This window comes from Mustela nigripes, chromosome 7, assembly GCF_022355385.1.
Source record: "Mustela nigripes isolate SB6536 chromosome 7, MUSNIG.SB6536, whole genome shotgun sequence".
NCBI classification, from domain to species: Eukaryota; Metazoa; Chordata; class Mammalia; order Carnivora; family Mustelidae; genus Mustela; species Mustela nigripes.
The window spans coordinates 18,003,290-18,024,084 of record NC_081563.1 but is presented as its reverse complement, the minus strand read 5'-3'; the positions used below and the strand labels follow the sequence as shown (position 1 = coordinate 18,024,084).

The 20,795-nt window shown below is 40.2% G+C and overlaps 1 protein-coding gene across 1 annotated transcript in view; it reads right to left on the bottom strand.

The window, feature by feature from the left end:
- The window catches only part of UBXN2A (UBX domain protein 2A), a 52,477-nt gene that overhangs the window by 16,385 nt on the left and 15,297 nt on the right, over nucleotides 1-20,795 (bottom strand). The window contains exons 3-5 of the mRNA XM_059405221.1: nucleotides 11,431-11,569; nucleotides 3,471-3,577; nucleotides 1,037-1,174 (exon numbers count right to left, since the gene is read on the bottom strand). Of these exons, the coding sequence (XP_059261204.1) occupies nucleotides 1,037-1,174; nucleotides 3,471-3,577; nucleotides 11,431-11,569 (384 nt within the window). The remainder of the gene's footprint in view (nucleotides 1-1,036; nucleotides 1,175-3,470; nucleotides 3,578-11,430; nucleotides 11,570-20,795) is intronic.

The window sequence follows — 20,795 nt, the reverse complement described above, 5'->3', positions numbered from 1 at the left end:
TAAGACTGTAGGGTGCTATGTAAATATATTATAATTATTTTAATAGTGCCTTACAGAATAGACAATTTAATAGGGTTGAAAGATTTATAGACTTTACCTTTATCTACTACTCCCCAGGTTAAAATTTCTATAAGAAATGATAAGTTCTTAAAACAAAAATAAACAAAACAAGTAAAACAAAACAAAAACAAAGTGGAGGAGTGGGCTGGGCTGGCTCAGTCAGAAGAGCTTGGGACTGGGACTCTTGATCCAAAGATCATGAGTTTGAGCCCCATGTTAGGTGTTAAGAATATTTAAATAAATGAATAAATAAAAACACTAACAAAATTCTAAGTTCTTTATAGAAATTAGTCCTTGGATTATAAAGGGGGAAACAAATGAAGCAAAGTACTTCCTGGTCATTCTGTAAGTCACATGTGAATATTTTTGTATGTGTGGATGAATATACAGGTAACTTTATCAATCTTGATAATCTATGAGAATTCATCAAAATAATCACACACCTAACCTCTTTGTATACTGTCATAAAGTATATTTAGATATGATGAAGACTACAAAATTTAACAATTAAAGGCTTTGATAGGGGTACTAATTTTATCATGCATTTTTTCATTTTTATTACCACAAAATTCAGATACGTAACATAGAACATAAATGCTAAAGGCACTAATAACTATAAAATGTAACTCTATAATCTGAAGCTAGCATATGTACTCTGTAACATTAATGGCTATGCTTAAGTTGGTGGGTGCAAAGGAGAAAAATATTTACCCATCAATTCTGTCTAAAGTCCTCAGTAATACAGGTCCTTTAATTTGGTAAAATCAAAAAAGCCTTCATGATGTTTTTAGTGTACTGCCAGCGTATGTTAATTTACACTAAGATAAACAGGAGTCCTCATGAAAGTTAACATGAAAAATCTCATTTCCAATGCGAGAAACGATAAGCTCTACAGAGCCGGTCTGTATCATAAAACAACGATAAACTGAACATTAGTCACGCCCGTGTGTGGAAAACACACTATGAGCCTACTCACCTTCCTAGTCTGTGACCCTGTCCTGAGAAGGGCTGGAATACAGGCTTCGTTGACATACATACTTCATTTTTTTTGTCTTCAACTTTAACATCCACCTCCTCTTTATCAAAAATTCCCTGTAATTCCAAAGGTAACTCCCTTGGAAGGTAAAGAAACAAAGTGATAAAGCTCCCAATGTTTTTTCTTTCTCCAAAAAACTTACTCTCAGAATGCAAACAGAATTGAAAAATATATAGAAATAAGAGACATATAATCTTTACAATAAAAAAACTAAATGTAACATTTATTAATAACTAAATGTTATTATTTCAGTTGAGAGAGAGACAGAGATAGTGAGGGAGCGCATGAGCAGGGAGGAAACAGGCTCCCTGCTCGGGGCTGAACCAAATGAACCGTCCAGGTGCCCCTAAATGTAGCTTATTTTTTAAGACTTTATTTTCAAGTAACCTTAATACCCAAATGGGGCTCAAACACACATCCCTGAGATCAAGAGTTGCAGGCTCAAGTCATGATCCCAGGGTCCTAGGACCAAGCTGTGCTGGGCAGCCTGCTCAACAGGGAGCCTGCTTGGACGTTCTCTCCCTCTGCCCTCCCCCAGCTTGAAGGAGCACATGCTCTCTCTCTCAAATAAGTAGGTTTTTATTTATTATTATTATTATTTTAAGATTTTATTTATTTATTGAGAGAATGGGAGAAGGAGAGAGAAAGCACGAGAGGGAGGAGTATCAGAGGGAGAAGCAAACTCAGGGACCCCCACCCCATGCGGGATTACATCCTGAGACTCTGGGATGAGCCGACTGAGCCACCCAGGTACCCCTATTTTTTATTATTTTAAAAAGATTTTGGGGCGCCTGGGTGGCTCAGTGGGTTAAGCCGCTGCCTTCGGCTCAGGTCATGATCTCAGGGTCCTGGGATCGAGCCCCATATCGGGCTCTCTGCTCAGCAGGGAGCCTGCTTCTCTCTCTCTCTGCCTGCCTCTCTGTCTACTTGTGGTCTCTCTGTCAAATAAATAAATAAATCTTTAAAAAAAAAATAAAATAAAATAAAATAAAATAAATAAAAAGATTTTATTTACTTGACAGAGAGAGTAGGAGAACACAAGCAGGGGGAGCAGTAGAAGGAAAGGGAGAAGCTGGCTCTCCACCAAGTCCTGGGATCGAGCTCCTGATGTGGGGCTCGATCCCAGGACCCTGGGATCATAACCTAAGCCAAAGGCAAAAGCTTAACCATCTGAGACACCCAGGTGCCTTCAGATTTTCTAAAGATCTAAATAGATCTTTAAAAAATAATAATAGGTGTACCCAGATGATTCACTCGGTTAAGCACCGGACTCAATTTTGGCTCAGCTTATCATCTCAGGGTTGTGGGATTGATTCTGCATTGAGCCCCACATGGGGCTCTGCATGGGGCTCCACACTTAGCAGGGAGTCTGCTTCTCTCCTCCTTCTGCTGCCCCCCTCTCGGTGCACACATGACCTCTTTCTAAAAATAAATAAGTCTTAAAAAAAAAAAAATAGGGACGCCAGAGTGGTTTAGTCCATTAAGCGTCTGCCTCTGACTCAGGTCATGATACCAGGGTCCTAGGACTGAGCCCTGCATCAGGCCAGCCTGCCAGGCACCCCCAACACGGAACTCTTGTTCATCTTGTGGTCATGAGTTCAAGCCCCATGATGGGCCTACAGCGTACTTAAAAACAAAACAAAACAAAACCCGGCAAAACTGGTGTTACAACTCCTAGATTTTTCTCTATACATACATTAAAACTCCATGTAATTATTTTATTTCTCCACAAATGGTACTGATCTATATATACTATTCAGTATTCTGTGAACTGTTTTATTTTTAATTTTTTAAAAAAGATTTATTTACTTGACAGAGAAAGGCACAGTGAGAGAGGGAACACAAGCAGGGGGAGTGGGAGAAGGAGAAGCATGCTTCCTGCTGAGCAGGGAGCCCAATGTGGGGCTCGAACCCAAGATCTGGGATCATGACCTGACCCTAAGGCAGATGTTTAACAACTGAGCCACCCAGGTACCCCTGCAAACTATTTTTTAAAAACAATATACCACAGAAATCTTCCCATGTTAATATACAAATGTCATTCATTTTACCAAATGCATGCTATTCTGTTATTAAGTAGATAAAATGGTATAAATATATAAAAGGTCCCTTTTTTCTTACTGGTTTTTAAAAATTATGTATATATTCCATCTGCATTTCATATATGTAACAAGTATCCCCAGTCCAGCACTTGTCTTCTGACTGTATGTAAGTGTCTTTTGGTATACAGAAGTCTTTAATAGTTACATAATGAAATTTATCCATATTTTTATATTGCTTCTGGGATTCATGCCAACTAGTTATATTCAATAACATGGATTCTTCCAAATGAAACATGCCTAAAATAATCCTTCTATTTACAAAGACTACTTACCCTTTTTTGATGGAGTTCAGAAACTGCTGACTTGCACCATCAGAGTAACTTCTGAAATCATCATTGACTGTGAATCCATTTTTCCATAATTTTATACTTATATCCACCTGCAAAGCAATTAAGAAACAAAATGCATTATTAATAAAATATACTAGATTAAAAGTCTGAAAATGTTTTCTATTGTATATATTTTATATATCATTCCTTTGTAAAAACTGAGATATAACTGACATATAACATTAGTTTTAGCCATATAACATAATGATTTCATATATGCATATACTGAAGATGATTTAGTCAACATCCATTACCCAGCATAACTACAATTTTTTCTCCAGTTTTACTGAGAAACACACATATCACTATGTAAGTTTAATGCATACAGCATTATGGTTTGATTTATATATATTGTGAAATGATTACCACAATAGGTTCAGTTCATATCCATCATCTTATACAGACACAATGAAAAGAAAAGAAAAAAGAATTTTCTCCTTGTGATGAGAACTTCAAGGACTTACTCTCTTAACTGTCCTATGGTATCACAGAGCACTGTTAACTATAGTCATCACATTATGCATTGTATCCCCAGTACTTACTTATCTTAAAACTGGAAGGTTATGCCTTCTGACCACCTTCTGCCAATCCCCCTAAACCCTCTTCAAAATTTAATGTATAATTCTTAACAGCGAACATCACGTATAAAATATACAAAAATAATGTATATGGGCTCCCTTGCTGGCTCAGTCAAGGGGCACGAAACTCTAGATCTCGGGGTTTTGAGTTCAAGCCCCATGCTGGGCAGAGTTTACTTAATTCAGGGCTACTTCAAATTAAATGCAGGACTGATAAAAAAGCTGTTTAAGGGGTGCCTGGGTGGCTCCGTTGTTAAGCGTCTGCCATCAGCTCAGGTCATGATCTCAGGGTCCTGGGAAAGAGCCCACATCGAGCCCTGCACTGGGTTCCCCACTCGGCAGGAAGCCTGCTTTCTCCTTTCCCACTCCCCCTGCTTGTGTTCCCTCTCTCTGTGTGTCTCTGTCAAATAAATAAATAAAATCTTAAAAACAAAACAACAACAACAAAACTGTTTTAGAAGGTATCAGAACAGGAGTGCCTGGGTGGCTCAGCTGGACGAGCATCTGACTTCAGTTCAGGTCATGATCCCATGAGCCCTGAATTGGGTTCCCCACTCAGCAGGGAGTCTGCTTGTCCCTCCCCTACCAAGTGCATGTTCTCTCCCTCTCTCAAATAAATAAAGGAAGGAAGGAAGATATCAGACTAGTAGAACCTCTCCCTTGTCTCAAGCATTTATTCAATATACATTTACTGAGTACCTACTAAGTAAGAAACACTCCATTAAGATGTTAGGAAAATAATCATAATAACGATAGCATATATTATTAGCACATCTACCTACCTACCTATGTATTTAGTGTATAACAAATCCTGTTTAAAGCACTCTCCCTATATAAACTTATTTACCCCTCCCCAAATCCACAGAAGGTAGGTATTATTATCCCTTTACATAGAGAGAGAAATGGAAACACAGATTGATTAAATTATCTAAAGTCACAGTCAGTAAGGGGTGGAGCTGGGGCTTGAATCCACATTTTTTTTTTTTAAGTCATCATCTCACGGTTGTGGGATCAAGCCCCACATTGGGCTTTGTGCTCAGTGCAGAGTCTGCTTCTGATTCTACCTCTCCCTCTCATGCTCTTTCTCAAATAAATAAAATCTTAAAAAAAAAAACAAAAACAGGAAAACAGTGGCTCCACACACAGCATGGAACCCAACATGGGGCTTGAACTCACAATCCTGAGATGAAGACCTGAGCTGAGATCAAGAGGAGGACACTTAGGTGAAGAGGCAAGAAGGCGGATGAGTAGCAGGCTGAAAGGACATCTGGTCGTAGGAGCTCAGCTAGATAGCTGTCAAACCATTCTGAACACCTACAAACCGAACAGAAGATCAAAGAGACGAAGAGCAGCAATTCTAGGAACAGAAAATTGACCACTTTCTGAAAGGCAGGATGCACAGAGAAATGAATCCAAAAACAACAGGAAGAGAGACCGTGGGGGGAGAGGCCGGACACCAACTACAGAGATGCAGCCAAGGAGTGAGTTCTCAGCTTGGGGTTACCTTAAACTGTGATCCGAGGCACAGTCAGGGCACTGCTCATTGAGAAGGGACCCCACAAGTGGCAGATCCAAGGAGACTCACCTCTCTCCTCTGGAGGCAGGAATCTGCTGGGTTTGGAGACTCTAAACAGGGCTGCACGCCAGAGACAGAAATGCTCGGTCACAGGCCAGGTGAGCTCAGAACACAGCCGGAGACCAGGGAGATGGGATGGATTGACCCTTTTTCTCTGAGGGCGCACTGAGAAGCAGGCCCCAAGCTCTCAGATCCTACGGGGCCGGAGATTGGGAGGCTACCATTTTCATTCCTGTCCTCCAGAGCTCTACAGAAAGCGTTCAGGTAACAAAAACTCCCAAGAGTGAACTTGAGCAGATTTCTTAGACTGGCCCCTGGCAAGGGCAGTGCAATTCTGCCTGAGGCAAAGACATTTGAGAACTACTACACCAGGCCCCTCCCCTAGAAGAAGATCAGCAAAAACATCCAGCTAAGACCAAGCTAACATATCAAGAAGAACAGCAGAACTCCAGAGCTAGGGGAAAGCAATGCATGGAATTCATGGCTTTCTCCCCATGATCCTTTAGTCTTGCAAAGTTAATTTTTTTTAATTTTATTCTTTTCTTATTCTAATTTTTTAAACTTTTCATCTTTTAATGCTTTTTAACTAGTTTATCTTAACAATACCTTTCTAGAGGCGCCTGGGTGGCTCAGGGGGTTAAGCTTCTGCCTTTGGCTCAGGTCAGGATTTCAGGGTCCTGGGATCGAGCCCTACATCGGGCTCTCTGCTCAGCAGGGAGCCTGCTTCCCCTCTCCCAACCTGCTTATCTGCCTACTTGTGATCTCTGTCAAATAAATAAATAAAATCTTAAAAAACAACAACAGTACCTTTCTAAAAAAATCTTTTTAAACCTTCATTATCATAGTCATATTTTATCCTTCATTGTATTTAACCTTATTTTTTTGTATACATGTAGTTTTTTTTTTTCTAAAAAATCTTGGGATACAATTTCTTCCAATAGATCAAAATATACCCTAAATCTAGCACAGGGCTTTGGTCTAGTCTCCAGCCTGAGCACATTCTCTCCTCTTTTTATTTTTCTTTTTCTTCTTTATTTTTCCAACCAATTTATCTTATCAATTCCTTTTTTAGAACTTTTTAAAAAACTTTTATCTTTACAGTCATATTCCATCCCTTCATTTTGTTTACCCTTATTTTTGTATATATATAAGTTTTTCTTTCTTTAAAATGTTGGGAGGTAGTTTCTTCTAAGAGACCAAAATACAAAATCAAGTGGGTGGCTCTGTTCTATTCACCAGTCTAACATATATTGTTTCATTAATTTTTACCCCCTTTCTTCTCCCCCCAGTTTGGGGTCTCTTCTGATTTGGTGAGATACCATCTCAGCATACTTTTCTGGGGTATTTGCCACCCTTTTAGTATTTTATTCTCTCATTCATTTTTTTTTAAAGATTTTATTTATTTATTTGACAGACAGAGATCACAAGTAGGCAGAGAGGCAGGCAGAGAAAGAGTGGGGGAAGCAGGCTCTCTGCTGAGCAGAGAGCCCGAGATGAGATGCAGACTCGATCCCAGGACCCCAAGATCATGACCCGAGCTGAAGGCAGAGGCTTAACCCACTGAGCCACCCAGGTACGCTCGTTCATTTATTCTTATCTGAATAAAATGACAAGACAGAAAAACTCACTGCAAGGAAAAAAAAAAGAAACAAGAGGCAGTACCAATGACTAGGGACCTAATCAATACAGACATTGGTAAATGTCAGATCTAGAGTTCAGAAAGACGATTCTCAAGGCACTAGCCAGGTTCGAAAAAGGTATGGAAGCTATTAGAGAAATGCTTTCTAGAGAAATAAAATCCGTTTCTGGAGAAATGAAAGAAATAAAATCTAACCAAGCTGAAATTATAAAAATAGGTATTAATGCAATCAAGAATGGAGGCTCTTACTGATAGGATAAATGAGGCTGAAGAGAGAATTAGGGATACAGAAGACCAAATGACGGGGAATAAAGAAGCTGAGCAAAAGAGAGACAAACAACTACCGGACCACAAGGGGAAAATTCGAGAGATAAGTGATACCATAGGATGAATTAGAATAATCAGGATTCCAGAAGAAGTGAGAGAGAGATGGGAAGAAGGAATATTGGAACAAATTATAGCAGAGAATTTCCCTGAGTTGGCAAAGACAACAGGCATCAAACTCCAGGAGGCAAAGAGAATCCTCCTCAAAATCCACAAAAATAGGTCCATACCCCCTTATCTAATAGTAAAACTTACAAGTCTCAGTGACAAAGAGAAAATCCCAGAAAGACCCCGAATAGCCAGAGGAATTTTGAAAAAGAAAGCCAAAGTTGGTGGCATCACAGTTCCAGACGTCAAGCTCTATTATAAAGCTGTAATCATCAAGACAGTGTGGTACTGGCACAAGAACAGATAAACAGATCACTGGAACAGAATAGAGAGCCCAGAAATAGACCCTCCACTCTATGGTCAACTAATCTTTGACAAAGCAGGAAAGAATGTACAATGGAAAAAAGACAGTATTCAACAAATGGTGTTGGGAAAATTGGACAGCCACATGCAGAAAAATGTGGACCATTTCCTTATAACACACACAAAAATAGACTAAAATTGAATGAAAGACCTCAATGTGAGACAAGAATCCATCAAAATCCTTGAGAACACAGGCAGCAACCTTTTCGACCTCAGCCATAGCAACTTCTTCCTAGAAACATCACCAAAGGCAAGGGAAGCGAGGGCAAAAATGAACTATTGGGACTTCATCAATATCAAAAGCTTTTGCACAGCAAAGGAAACAGTCAACACCAAAAGACAAACGAAGATATTCGCAAACAACTATCAGATAAAGGGCTAGTATCCAAAATCTATAAAGTACTAATCAGACTGAACACCCAAAGAACAAAGAATCCAATCAAGAAATAGCAGAGGACATGAACAGACATTTCTGCAAAAAAGACATATGGATGGCCAACAGACATATGAAAAAGCGTTCCACATCACCCAGCATCAGGGAAATACAAATCAAAACCACAGTGAGATACCATCTCACACCAGTTAGAATGGCTAAAATTAACAAGTCAGGAAATGACAGATGTTGGAGAGGATGTGGAGAAAGGCGAACCCTCTTACACTGTTGGTGGGAATGCAAACTGGTGCAGCCACTCTGGAAAACAGCATGGAAGTTCCTCAAAAAGTTGAAAATCAAGCTACCCTACGACCCAGCAAATGCTGGGTATTTACCCTGAAGATACAAAGGTAGTGATCCAAAAGGGCATGTGCACCTGAATGTTTATAGCAGCAATGTCCACAATAGCCAAACTATGGAAAGAACCTAGATGTCCATCAGCAGATGAATGGATAAAGACACACACACACACACACACACACACACAGGAATACTATGCAGCCATCAAAAGAAAGGAAATCTTGCCATTTGCAATGACGTGGATGAAACTAGGGTATATGCTGAGTGAAATAAGTCAATCAGAGAAAGTCAATTATCATATGATCTCTCTGATATGAGGAATCTGAAAGGCAGAGTGGGGGTGTCTGGGGGACAGAGAAGGAAAAATGAAACAAGATGGGATCAGGAGGAATACAAACCATAAGAGACTCTTAATCTCACAAAACAAATTGAGGTTTGCTGGAGGGGTAGTATGGAGAGGGTGGCTGGGTTATGGACACTGGGAAGGGTATGTGAGTGCTGTGAAGTATATACGCCTGACAATTCACAGACCTGTACCCCTGGGGCAAATAATACATTTTATGTTAATAAAAACAATTAAAAAAAAAAAGAAGAAGAGGACACTTAAGCCACTGAGCCCCCCAGGCGCCCCTTGAATCCACATTTTTTTTTTTTAAAGATATTTTTATTTATTTATGTGACAGAGAGAGAGAGATCACAAGTAGGCAGAGAGGCAGGCTGGGGGTGAGGGGGAAGCAGGCTCCCTGCTGAGCAGAGCGCCTGATGCGGGGCTCGATCCCAGGACCCTGAGACCATGACCTGAGCTGAAGGCAGAGACTTCACCCACTGAGCCACCCAGGTGCCCCGAATCCATACTTTTAACCATTTAACTATATTGCCCTTTATAACCAAGTCTCTGCTCTCAGGGTATTCACATAAAAGAGAACAAAGCAAATAGGAAAAGAATTATTCCTTCATAAAGACACCGAGGAAAACAGATGAAACTGAAAAACAGGGGCGCCTGGGGGGCTCAGCTGGCTAAGTGTCTGATTCCTGGCCCCCAGATCACGACCCAAGCCAAACTGACAGTTGGACACTTAAAACCACTACACCACCCTGGTACCCCTAAGCATCCAGACTCTTGATTTCAGCTCAGGTTTTGATCTCAGCATTGTGAGTTTAAGCCCTGTTTTTGGCTCCACACTGGGGATGAAACCTACTTAAAAGAAAAAAACAAAAACAAAAATCCAAAATTGGTAATACACTCATATGAGACTATAATGTCTGAAAGAGAGGGAATGTTCAGGAACAAAAGAGCTCTGAGAAACTGAAATTGGGGGCCACCTGGGTGGCGCAGTGGGTTAAAGCCTCTGCCTTCAGCTCAGGTCATGATCCCAGGGTCCTGGGATGGAGCCCCTGCTGAGCAGAGAGCCTGCTTCCTCCTCTCTCTCTCTGCCTACTTGTGATCTCTGTCAAATGAATAAATAAAATCTTAAAAAAAAAAAGAAACTGAAATTGGAAACTGAATAAAAAGACTGATATATATATATATAATACATATATCTTTGACCTTATATATATGATATGATATATGATATATATAAGGTCTAAGATAGATCCCAATTGAAGTAGAACAAAATTATAAAGAGGTGGAACACAGGGCGCCTGGGTGGCTCAGTGGGTTAAAGAGGTGGAACACAGAAGAAACAATAAAAAATTAAGAGGCTTGATCCAAGAGGCCCAATATGTATGTAAAAGCATTCTAGAGAGACCAGCAATGGAGGAGAGCAAAATACCAATAAAGCAACATAAGAAAATGTCCTAGAATGGTAAAACTGAGTTTCCAGATTGAATGAATAAAAAAAGGACCCACCATCAAGGCCCATAAGAACACAGGGTTAAAGATTCTAATAGCTTTCAGTGAGTAAACATATACCGCATACAAAGGCTCAGATACCATGGGGCACCTGGGTGGCTCAATTAACCAGTCAGTGACCACTGGTTTCAGCTCGAGTCCTGATCTCTGAGCCCATAGGGGGCTCCCTGCTCAGCATGGGTCTGCTTGGGATTCTTTCTCTTTCTCTCTCCTGGGTCCATCCACCTGCTTGCTCACACAGGTGCACAAGTGCTCTCTCTAATAAATAAATAAATCTTAAAACAAAACAAAACCCACAACAAAGGCTGAGTTACCAGAACAGCATTCTATCAACCAAGTGTGAAGACAGAATAAAGGCAAATTCAGGCTTGCAAGGTTTTAAGCTATCTACTTCCAAGGCACTCTCCTCACACACATTGTGTTATAAAGCTATCCCAAGCCTGGCTTCATGAAGGACACACTTAATAGCAACTAGCATATTCCCCACCAAATGGCAAGCAAAAAATACAGTAATTACTAGTACAGTTTGGTGTCACTGCCTACATTCCTCCCAAGGTACTGCCCGTTTTAACCACCATCACTTCTGCAGTATGAGCACAAAATCAACACAGTGACAAGGGTAAACAATATCCTACTATTATTATGAAAACAGTTTTGACCTCATAGACCCAAAATATGGTCTCTATTTTGAGAAACACTGGATGAGAAAAAAGTTATGGACATTTACCTGTTTCTTCTGTTCAGTGGGAGACCTGCATTTGGCACCAACCTTCTCAGCTTCCTCAAAAAGGCTGTCAACAAAATATTCACAATTTCTTTGTCGATCATCACTAAGAGGTTGGTTGTCAGATCCTGTTTCACAAACCCTACACACACACAAAAAGAAAATTAAGCACTACCATTACTTTTCCAAAAATTTACATGAATTTCTAATTAAAGGGTCCTAAACGGAAATGCCTCCAGTTCCACAGTTTAGACCCACTTCTAAATTAAGATTTTAGCAGATACGTGAACTTGGGAAGTCATTAACCTTTCTGGTCCAGAGCAGGGTTTTCTCAACTTCAGTCTATTGACATCTGGGGAGGGATAATTCTTTGTTGTGTGGGCTGCCCTATAATCATAGGATATTTGGTAGCATCCGTGGCCTTTACCCACTAGATGCCCAGATCATGCATACTCTACCCACCCCACCTCTGGTGTTAAATACCTAAAACCATCTCTAGACATTGCCGGGTATCTTCTGCAGGACAAAAATCTTACCAGGTCGGGGCGCCTAGGTGGCTCAGTGGGTTAATTAAGCCTCCTCTGCCCTCAGCTTAGGTCATGATCCCAGAGTCCTGGGATCGAACCCCAAGTTGGGCTCTCCACTCCGTGGGGAGCCTGCTTCCTCACTCTCTGCCTGCCTCTCTAGGCTACTTGTGATCTCTCTCTCTCTCTGTCGAATAAATAAATAAAATCTTAAAAAAAAAAAAAATCTTACCAGGTCGAAAATTACTGGTCCAGAGTTAAAAAAAAAAAAAAATTCTTCCCAAAAAGCTCAAAATAGCTTTATTTATTAATTCTTGAAGATTTTATTTATTTGACAGAGAGAGAGCACAAGCAGGGCAGCAGAAGGGAGGGGGAGAAGCAGGCTCCTGTCCTTCAGAGCAAGGAGCACGATGCAGGGCTTGACCCCAGGATACTAAGATCACAACCCAAGCTGAAGGCAGATGCTTAACCAACTAAGCCATGTACCCCTCAAAATAGCTTTATAAGGGGTTACTATGTATCTTCTGGTAATAAAAAGCATTTTTTTAAAAGATTTTATGTATTTACTTGAGAAAGAGCAAGAACATGAGTTGCAGGGAGGGGCAAGAGGAGAGGGAGAAGCAGACTCTGCACTTAGAGGGGAGCCTGAAGTGGGACTTGATTCCAGGACCCTGGCATCATTACTTGAGCTGAAGGCAGACCCTTAACCAACTGAGCCACCCAGTGCCCCAACAGAAAGCACTCAAAACTAAAGGTGATAATGTGCCAGAACAGTCCTAATCATAGTTTTGATTGATTGTATACTTCACAGAATGAGATTTCCCACTGAAGATTTTTGATTTGTAGTAGTTTGACATTCAGTACTATTTTTTAAAAAATATTTTTATTTGTTTATTTGACAGACAGAGATCACAAGTAGGCAGAGAGGCAGGCAGAGAGAAAGAGGGGAAGCAGGCTCCCTCCTGAGCAGAGAGCCTGATGCAGGGCTCGATCCCAGGACCCGAAGATCATGACCTGAGCCGAAGGCAGAGGCTTTAACCCACTGAGCCACCCAGGCGCCCCTCAGTACTATTTTTTAAACTGAGATATAATCAACATGTTAGTTTCAGGTGTACAACATGATTTGTATTTGTATATACTATAAAATGATTACTACAGTAAGTCTAGTTAATATCTATCACCATACACAGAGAAATTTTTTTCTTGTGATCAGAACTTTTAAGATGTAATTTTTTGGGCAACCTTCCAATATGCATAGAATATTTTAAACTATAATTGCCATGCTATCTATTACATTCTCATTACTTATTTTGTAACTGAAAGCTTATACCTTTTGCCTACCCTCTACCTACAAGTTTTCATTTTGCATTTGTATTTTATTAAGAAATATTACTGAAGGGACGCCTGGGTGGCTCAGTGGGTTAAGCCGCTGCCTTCGGCTCAGGTCATGATCTCAGGGTCCTGGAATCGAGTCCCGCATTGGGCTCTCTGCTCAGCAGGGAGCCTGCTTCCCTCTCTCTCTCTTCCTGCCTCTCCATCTACTTGTGATTTCTCTCTGTCAAATAAATAAATAAAATCTTAAAAAAAAAAAAAAAGAAATATTACTGAAGATTTGGTTTGACAGGAAAGATGGTTTCTGACCAAACTTTTTAAAGTCATACAGAAAATTCATACATGTCCTGAAGTGTAACTTCTCAGATTCCATAAATAGTATTTTTACAGCTCTCATACTGTGCCAGGAACTATAAGGTAAGATACTCTCAACCACATTTTTAGAGGAAAGAAAATGAGTCACAGAAAGGTTAAGTTAAATGAGGTTAGAGGTAGTAAGTGGCAAAGACAACATTAAAACACTATTAATCTGCCTTCCACATCTTGTCTATGATATGCTATAAAGCTTCTCTTAACAGCTAACATTTATTAAGCATTTAATATATTTTGAGAACTATTTTAAGTACTTTACATGAATTAACTCATTCAATCCTCACAATGATCTAGAAAGGCACATACTGTTTTTATCCCCATTCAGCACATGAAAAAAACACTTAAGCCAAAAAAAAAAAAAAAGAGGGGGCGCCTGGGTGGGTGGCTCAGTTGGTTAAGTTTCTGCCTTTAGCCCAGGTCGTGATCCTGGGGTCCTGGGATTCACCCACATTGCCAGAGCTCCCTGCTAAGCAGGGAGCCTGCTTCTCCCTCTCCCTCTGCTTCCCCCTCTACCCCTAAGCAATTTGCTCAAGATCACAAAGCTACTCTGAGGCAGAGTTGGAAACTGAACCAGTGCCTGTGCTCGTCATCACTGCGCCAGACAAAATAGTCATCTCTATGTTATTATTAAAATGCTAACACTCAGAGCAATATTTTAATTTAGGTATTCGCTTTTTACTCTTCTAGGTAATCTCTCTATATACATTCTTAAGATGCTTCATATTATCACAAGGTATTAATTATGCCTTTCTGAAAGCAATGACACACTTTTTACATAAAAATAATCACATCCTAAGATGATTTCTCACAATACTAATGATCTTCCCCTCTTTAATCAGTATAGTTATGTAGCAGTAGAGGATCTTGTCTAATGAGAGTTCAGGCTTTGGTGTCTGTATTTAGGTACTGAGTCACACTGACTTTGGGCAAGAAACCCAGCAGCCTCTACGTGATTTGGATTTTTTCATCTGAAAAATGCGGATACTAAGCACGTTATCTTATGGTTGCTGCGAATATTACAGCAAAACACATACAAAAGCAATACCTGATATACAGTACATCAGTACACATGCTGGCGCACGGTATTAGAAATGCATATTATTATTAGGACCACTGAATGCTCTCTGCTATTTGCCAGGGAAAAAATGGACTTTGGCTGCCTCCATCTTTTCTTTTCTTTTCTTTTTTAAGATTTTATTTATTTGAGAGAGAGAGAGAAAGGCAGGGGCAGAGGGACAAGCAGACTCCCGCTGAACAAGGAGCCCAATGCAGGGCTTGATCTCAGGACCCCAAGATCATAACCTCAGTCAGACATTTAACAAACTGAGCCACCCAGGCGCCCCTGGCTGCCTCCATCTTGACCTCACTTTCTAGTTAGGTTCTTTCAAGATTGTTTCTTGGCTCCGGTGAAAGACCCTAAGGGCAAAGCATCCCCCCATGGGAACTGAAACTACCCCTCAAGCAATAAGGACTGCCCTGAACTAGCAAAGACCCACCCCATAACTGACTGACTGACTCCAAGACAATGAATGATCAATTTGACCTTCACAGCCTATGTGCACACACCCACCCACTTTTGTCCCATAGTTACCTTAAATAAACCTAGTAGGATTTTTGACACTCTGGAGACAGTATGAAACGCTGGTCTGCTGTCTTTTCCAGCACTGGCCTCACTGAAATAAATTCCTTTCCTGTTTCACTGCTTTTGGATTTTGTCAGTGTCCAGTGCCTGAACCTGGTATGTTTGGGACCCTCAGAACCAGGTGCTCGTGCACCCGTGTCCCAGCTATAAGAAAGCAGTTAATTAATAAAAAGACAATAAAGCTGAGCATCTAAAGTAGCTTTAGTCTTTTATCTTACCTATTTTTTTTAAAGATTTTTATTTATTTATTTGACAGAGAGATCACAAGTAGGCAGAGAGTCAGGCAGAGAGAAAGGATGGGAAGCAGGCTCCCTGCCGAGCAGAGAGCCCGATGTGGGGCTCGATCCAAAGACCCCGGGATCACGACCTGAGCCTGAGCCGAAGGCAGAGGCCTAACCCACTGAGCCACCCAGGTGCCCCATCTTACCTATTTGATATGCAAATTATATTAAGCCTCATTTTGTTAATTCAAGTCATTCAAACATTTATTGAGTACTTTATGGTAGGTGGTGAGGAGATACAAAGATGAGCAAGAAATAGTCTAGGTTTTTGTTTTTTAAGATTTTATTTATTTATTTGTCAGAGAGAAAGGATCGCGAGTGAGTACAGGCAGACAGAGTGGCAGGCAGAGGCAGAGGGAGAAGCAGGCTCCCCGCTGAGCAAGGAGCCGGATGTGGGACTCGATTCCAGGACGCTGGGATCATGACCCAGAGCCGAAGGCAGCTGCTTAACCAACTGAGCCACCCAGGAGTCCCAACAGTCTAGTTTTTTAAGAGATCCAGAGTACGGGGTGTAGAGATGCATTATAAACAGCTCTATGCCCACAAATTTGGTAACTTTGATAGTCCAATTCCTTGAAAGGACAATCCACCAAAATTTTAGGAACATACACAAAGGCTCGTATCTATTATGAAAACTGAGTCAATAATTCACAATCTTCCAAAACATAAATCACTAGGCAGAAAAGATTTCATTAGTGGGTGGCTCAGACAGTTAAGCTTCACTGACCGGACCATCTATCTGCGCAGGTTATGACACTAGGGTCTTGGGACGGAGCCCAGTGTGGGGCTCCCTGCTGAGGAGAGCATCTCCCTTTCCCTCTGCCTCTCAGCTCAGTCCCCCACCAGCTCCCACATGCACCTGTGTGCACATGCACTCTCTCCCTCAAATAAATAAATAAAATAAAATCTTAAAAACGTAAAAAAATTTCACTAGTAAATTCTATCAAACATTTAAGGAAGAAATACCAATTATCTACAATGTCTTCAAGGAAATAAAAGCAAAGAACCCGGGACGCCTGGGTGGCTCAGTGGGTTAAGCCGCTGCCTTCGGCTCAGGTCATGATCTCAGGGTCCTGGGATCGAGCCCCGCATCAGGCTCTCTGCTCAGCAGGGAGCCTGCTTCCCTCTCTCTCTCTCTCTCTGCCTGCCTCTCCATCTATTTGTGATTTCTCTCTGTAAAAAGTAAATAAATAAAATCTTAAAAAAAAAAAAAAAAAAGCAAAGAACTCTTTTAACTCCAATTCTTTGTTTTGCTCAGGTAATGATCTCATGAAGCTCTCTGCTCAGTAGAGTCTGAGATTCTCCTCCCTTTGCTCCTTCATCCGTCCCCCTATTTCTAAAATTAATAAATCTTTAAAAAAATAAAAATAAAGTTAAAACCAGACAAAGACATTTCAAAAAAGGAAAAAAAAAACCAATATTGATGTAGTTTTTGAATATAGGTGAGGTCTGGAGCCAACAGCCGAGGAAGAATTTTTGAGACTCCTTTGGTGCAGAAATGGTGATTTTATTAAAGGATGGGGACAGGACCCACACAGGGAGAAAAGAGCTGTGGCTCAGAGCTTGTGAGCGGTGGCCAGGGGGAGATAAGGAAAAAGGGAAGTTTTCAAAAGAACTTTCATATGCTAAAGAGGATCTACAAGATACCTGAGGACTTGCCTAGGTTAAGTTAAGGTGGTTTTTCCCTCTAATAAAGCAATTAACATGAAAATAACTAAGTTTGCTTCTGGATGTTAGGGTTTTGATAAGAACCTTTTTTTCTGGTAAATCACTAAGTCGTTTGTAAACTGATGAAGACTCCTGGACTGTGGTCTCTATTAACCGTCTGCTTTTTCCTTCCCTTAGTTTAAGAGCAGGCAACAGTGCCTGAGGAGTGTACACATTATCCCACCTGGGAGCTGGGAGGTTATGAGGTGTCAGCTTGTGCTTTACCCTCAGCTTGACTTCTGCTCCCTCACCAGTATCTCTCATGAACACAGATGCAAAAATCCTTACTGCAACCAAGTAGGATTTATTACAGGCATGCAAGGCTGATCCAACATGAGAAAATCAATTAATATAATCCATCGCATCAATATGCTATAGCAAATCATGATCATATCAACAGATAAAAAGCATCTGACAACATCCAACACGCATTCTTTTTAAAATTTTTTTTCAACTTTAATTAATATATAATACATTATTAGTTTCAGAAGTGGAGGTCAGTGATTCATCAGTTGTATGTAACACTCAGTGCTCATCACCTCACGTGCGTGCCCTCCTTAATATGCCCATCATCCAGTCACCCCATCCCTCCACCGACCTCCCCTCCAGCAGCCCTCAGTTTGTTCCTAGAGTTGAGTCCTTTATGGAAAAAGCTAGTATTTTCTGAATTAGCTTGGAAATTCTAAATTGCAGTTCAAAGGCACATCTTAAAAACCATTTTCTTTTTCATTTAGAATTAAAGCTTGGTTCTAACTTCTATCTCAGAACACAGTGAGAATTAAACATAGTACAAAATATTGCAATAAGGACCATGTTTTAAGAAATATGCTTATCCTAAGCATAAGGAGGCTAAATATGGCTAGGTCTGATGTCCAACACTCATTCTTGGTTAAAAACCCTCAGCAAACTAGGAACAGAGAAGAACTCTCTTAACTTGATAAAGAACATCTATCTACAGGAAACCCACAGCTAACATCACACTTTACGACAAGAAACTAGATGCCCTCCATCAAAGATCAGGAATCAGACAAAGATGCCCCTACTCACTATTTCTCTTCAATACCATATTCGAAGTCAGTAAAACAAGTAAAGAAATAAAGTACACAGACTGGGAAGGAAGAAAAAAAACTGCAGATGACATGACTGTGTACACAGAAAATGCCAAACAACAACAACAAACTCCTGGAACTAAGAAGCAATTTGAGCAAAGCTGTAGAAGATTAATATATAAAAGCTAAGTGCTTTCCTATAAACCAACAATAACTACTACCTGGAATTACAAGCACAACACCTGGCTGGCTTAGATGGAAAAGTATGCAGCTCTTCATTTCAGGGTTGTGAGTTCAAGCCCATATTGGATACAGAGATTACTAAAATAATTATCACATCATAAATAAATAAATAAATAAAAGAAAGCACAACCCCATATGCATCAGCAACATTTGTCAAACCCCAAAGAACATTACAATTCAAAAATGGGCCGAAATGTAAACTACAATTAATGATAATGTATCAGTATTGGTTCCAAATTATAACAAATACACTACATAACACAAGATGTTAATAATATAGGAAAATATGTGCGCTGGGGAAGGGGAGGATGGGAATATGGGAAGTGTATTTTCTGCTCAATTTTTCTTTAAACCTAAAACTACTCTTAAAAATAAAGTTTATTATTAATAATTTTTTTAAAAGAGCATGAAAAGAGGGGCTCTTAGGTGGCTTAGTCAGTTAAGCATCCAACTCTTTTTCTTTAAGATTTTATTTATTTATTTGACAGACAGACATGGTGAGAGAGGGAACACAAGCATGAAGAGTGGGAGAGTGAGAAGCAGACTTCCCACTGAGCTGGGAGCCCATGCAGTGCTCAATCCCAGGACTCTGGGATCATGACCTGAGCCAAAGGCAGCTGCTTGACTGACTGACCCACCCAGGCGCCCCTAAGCGTCCAACTCTTGATTTCAGCTCAAGTCATAATCTCAGGGTTGTGAGATCAAGCCCTGCATCAAGATCCACACTGGGTATGGAGCCTGCTTAAGATTTTCACACTCTCGCCCTCTGCCCCCCTTCCCCCATGCACTAAAATAAAATAAAAATTAAAAAGAGCATGAATTTAATAAAAACTTAAAAGGCACTTGGGTGGCTCAGTCGCTAAGGGTCTACCTTCGGCTCAGGTCATGAGCCCCCCGTGGGGCTCCCTGCTCATTAGGAAACATGCTTTCCCTCTCCCACTCCCCCTGCTTGGGCTCCTGCTCTCACTGTCTCTCTGTCAAATATATAAATGAAATGTTTAAAAAAAAAAAAAAAAGAAAGAAAGAAAGACATTCCTGACAGAAAAATGGGAAAGTACACCATATTTAATTCTTTATTATTTATAATACAGGGAATCCCTTTGTATTCTACTATATTAAGATAGAATGCAGCAAAATCCCATGGCCATATGAATTTATGAAGACTTTCCTTAACACTAAAAATATTCAGACAATTTTATTATTTCATCTATGCTTTCTACTCCATCATCCTTTCCCTTACATGTCACTATCCTTTTATGATACAATTATCAATACTCCTCTCTATAATCTGAAAACCAGATAACAAAGTTGTTAAGGCTCAGTATATAGTTTTGAAGTTTCAGGAGTTTCTCTGATAATAAAAAGTACACAAGTTCAAGAAAAGGACTTTGAAACATCTATTTTGGCTACAGAATATCCTCTTCTGCTGACTTTGTCACTCACTACTGCATTCTGAATAAATAAGGTTACTGGCTGTTGTCCAAATGGGTGAAGGCTATGCATCTGTTTGGGAGCACATATACAGGTCTTCACCACTTACAGTCTTTGAACTACTGATATACTCAGCAAAAGTCTTTTCATTTTTTTACTGGACCAGTATTTCTAACAATATCTATTTTTTTGTTACAAAGAAGTTATAAAACCTATTCCTAATATTTTTGTACAGATACCTTACTATCTAATTACATTCATAGTACTGATACATACTACAACGCCCAATAAAAACCACAGACTGATTTATAATTAACTTCCTTAGGTAATAAACAACAATTTACATGTGGTCTCATAACTTACTACTGAGAGAATTAAGTGCATCCTGGGTGATACCACCAGGCAAGGACTCTTTAAAGTTTGTGCCTGGCTTCCTCTGAAGTTCACCCCATGTGCTTTTTTAAAAAATATTATTTATTTATTTATTTATTTGACAGTTAGAGAGAGAGAGATACAGCAAGAGAGGGAACACAAGCAGGGAAGTAGGAGAGAAAGAAGCAGGCTTCCTGTCCAGCAGGGAGACCGATGTGAGACTTGATCCCAGGATCCTGGGGTCCTGACCTGAGCCGAAGACAGACGCTTAACAACTGAGCCATCCAGTTTCCCTCTCTATTATCTTCTTATAATGATATAATAATGCAAAGTCATCAGGATGACTATACGCTGAGTCCTTTGCGTCCTTTCAGCAAATCAAGCCTGGGGGTGGTCTTAGAGGTCCTCAGACACA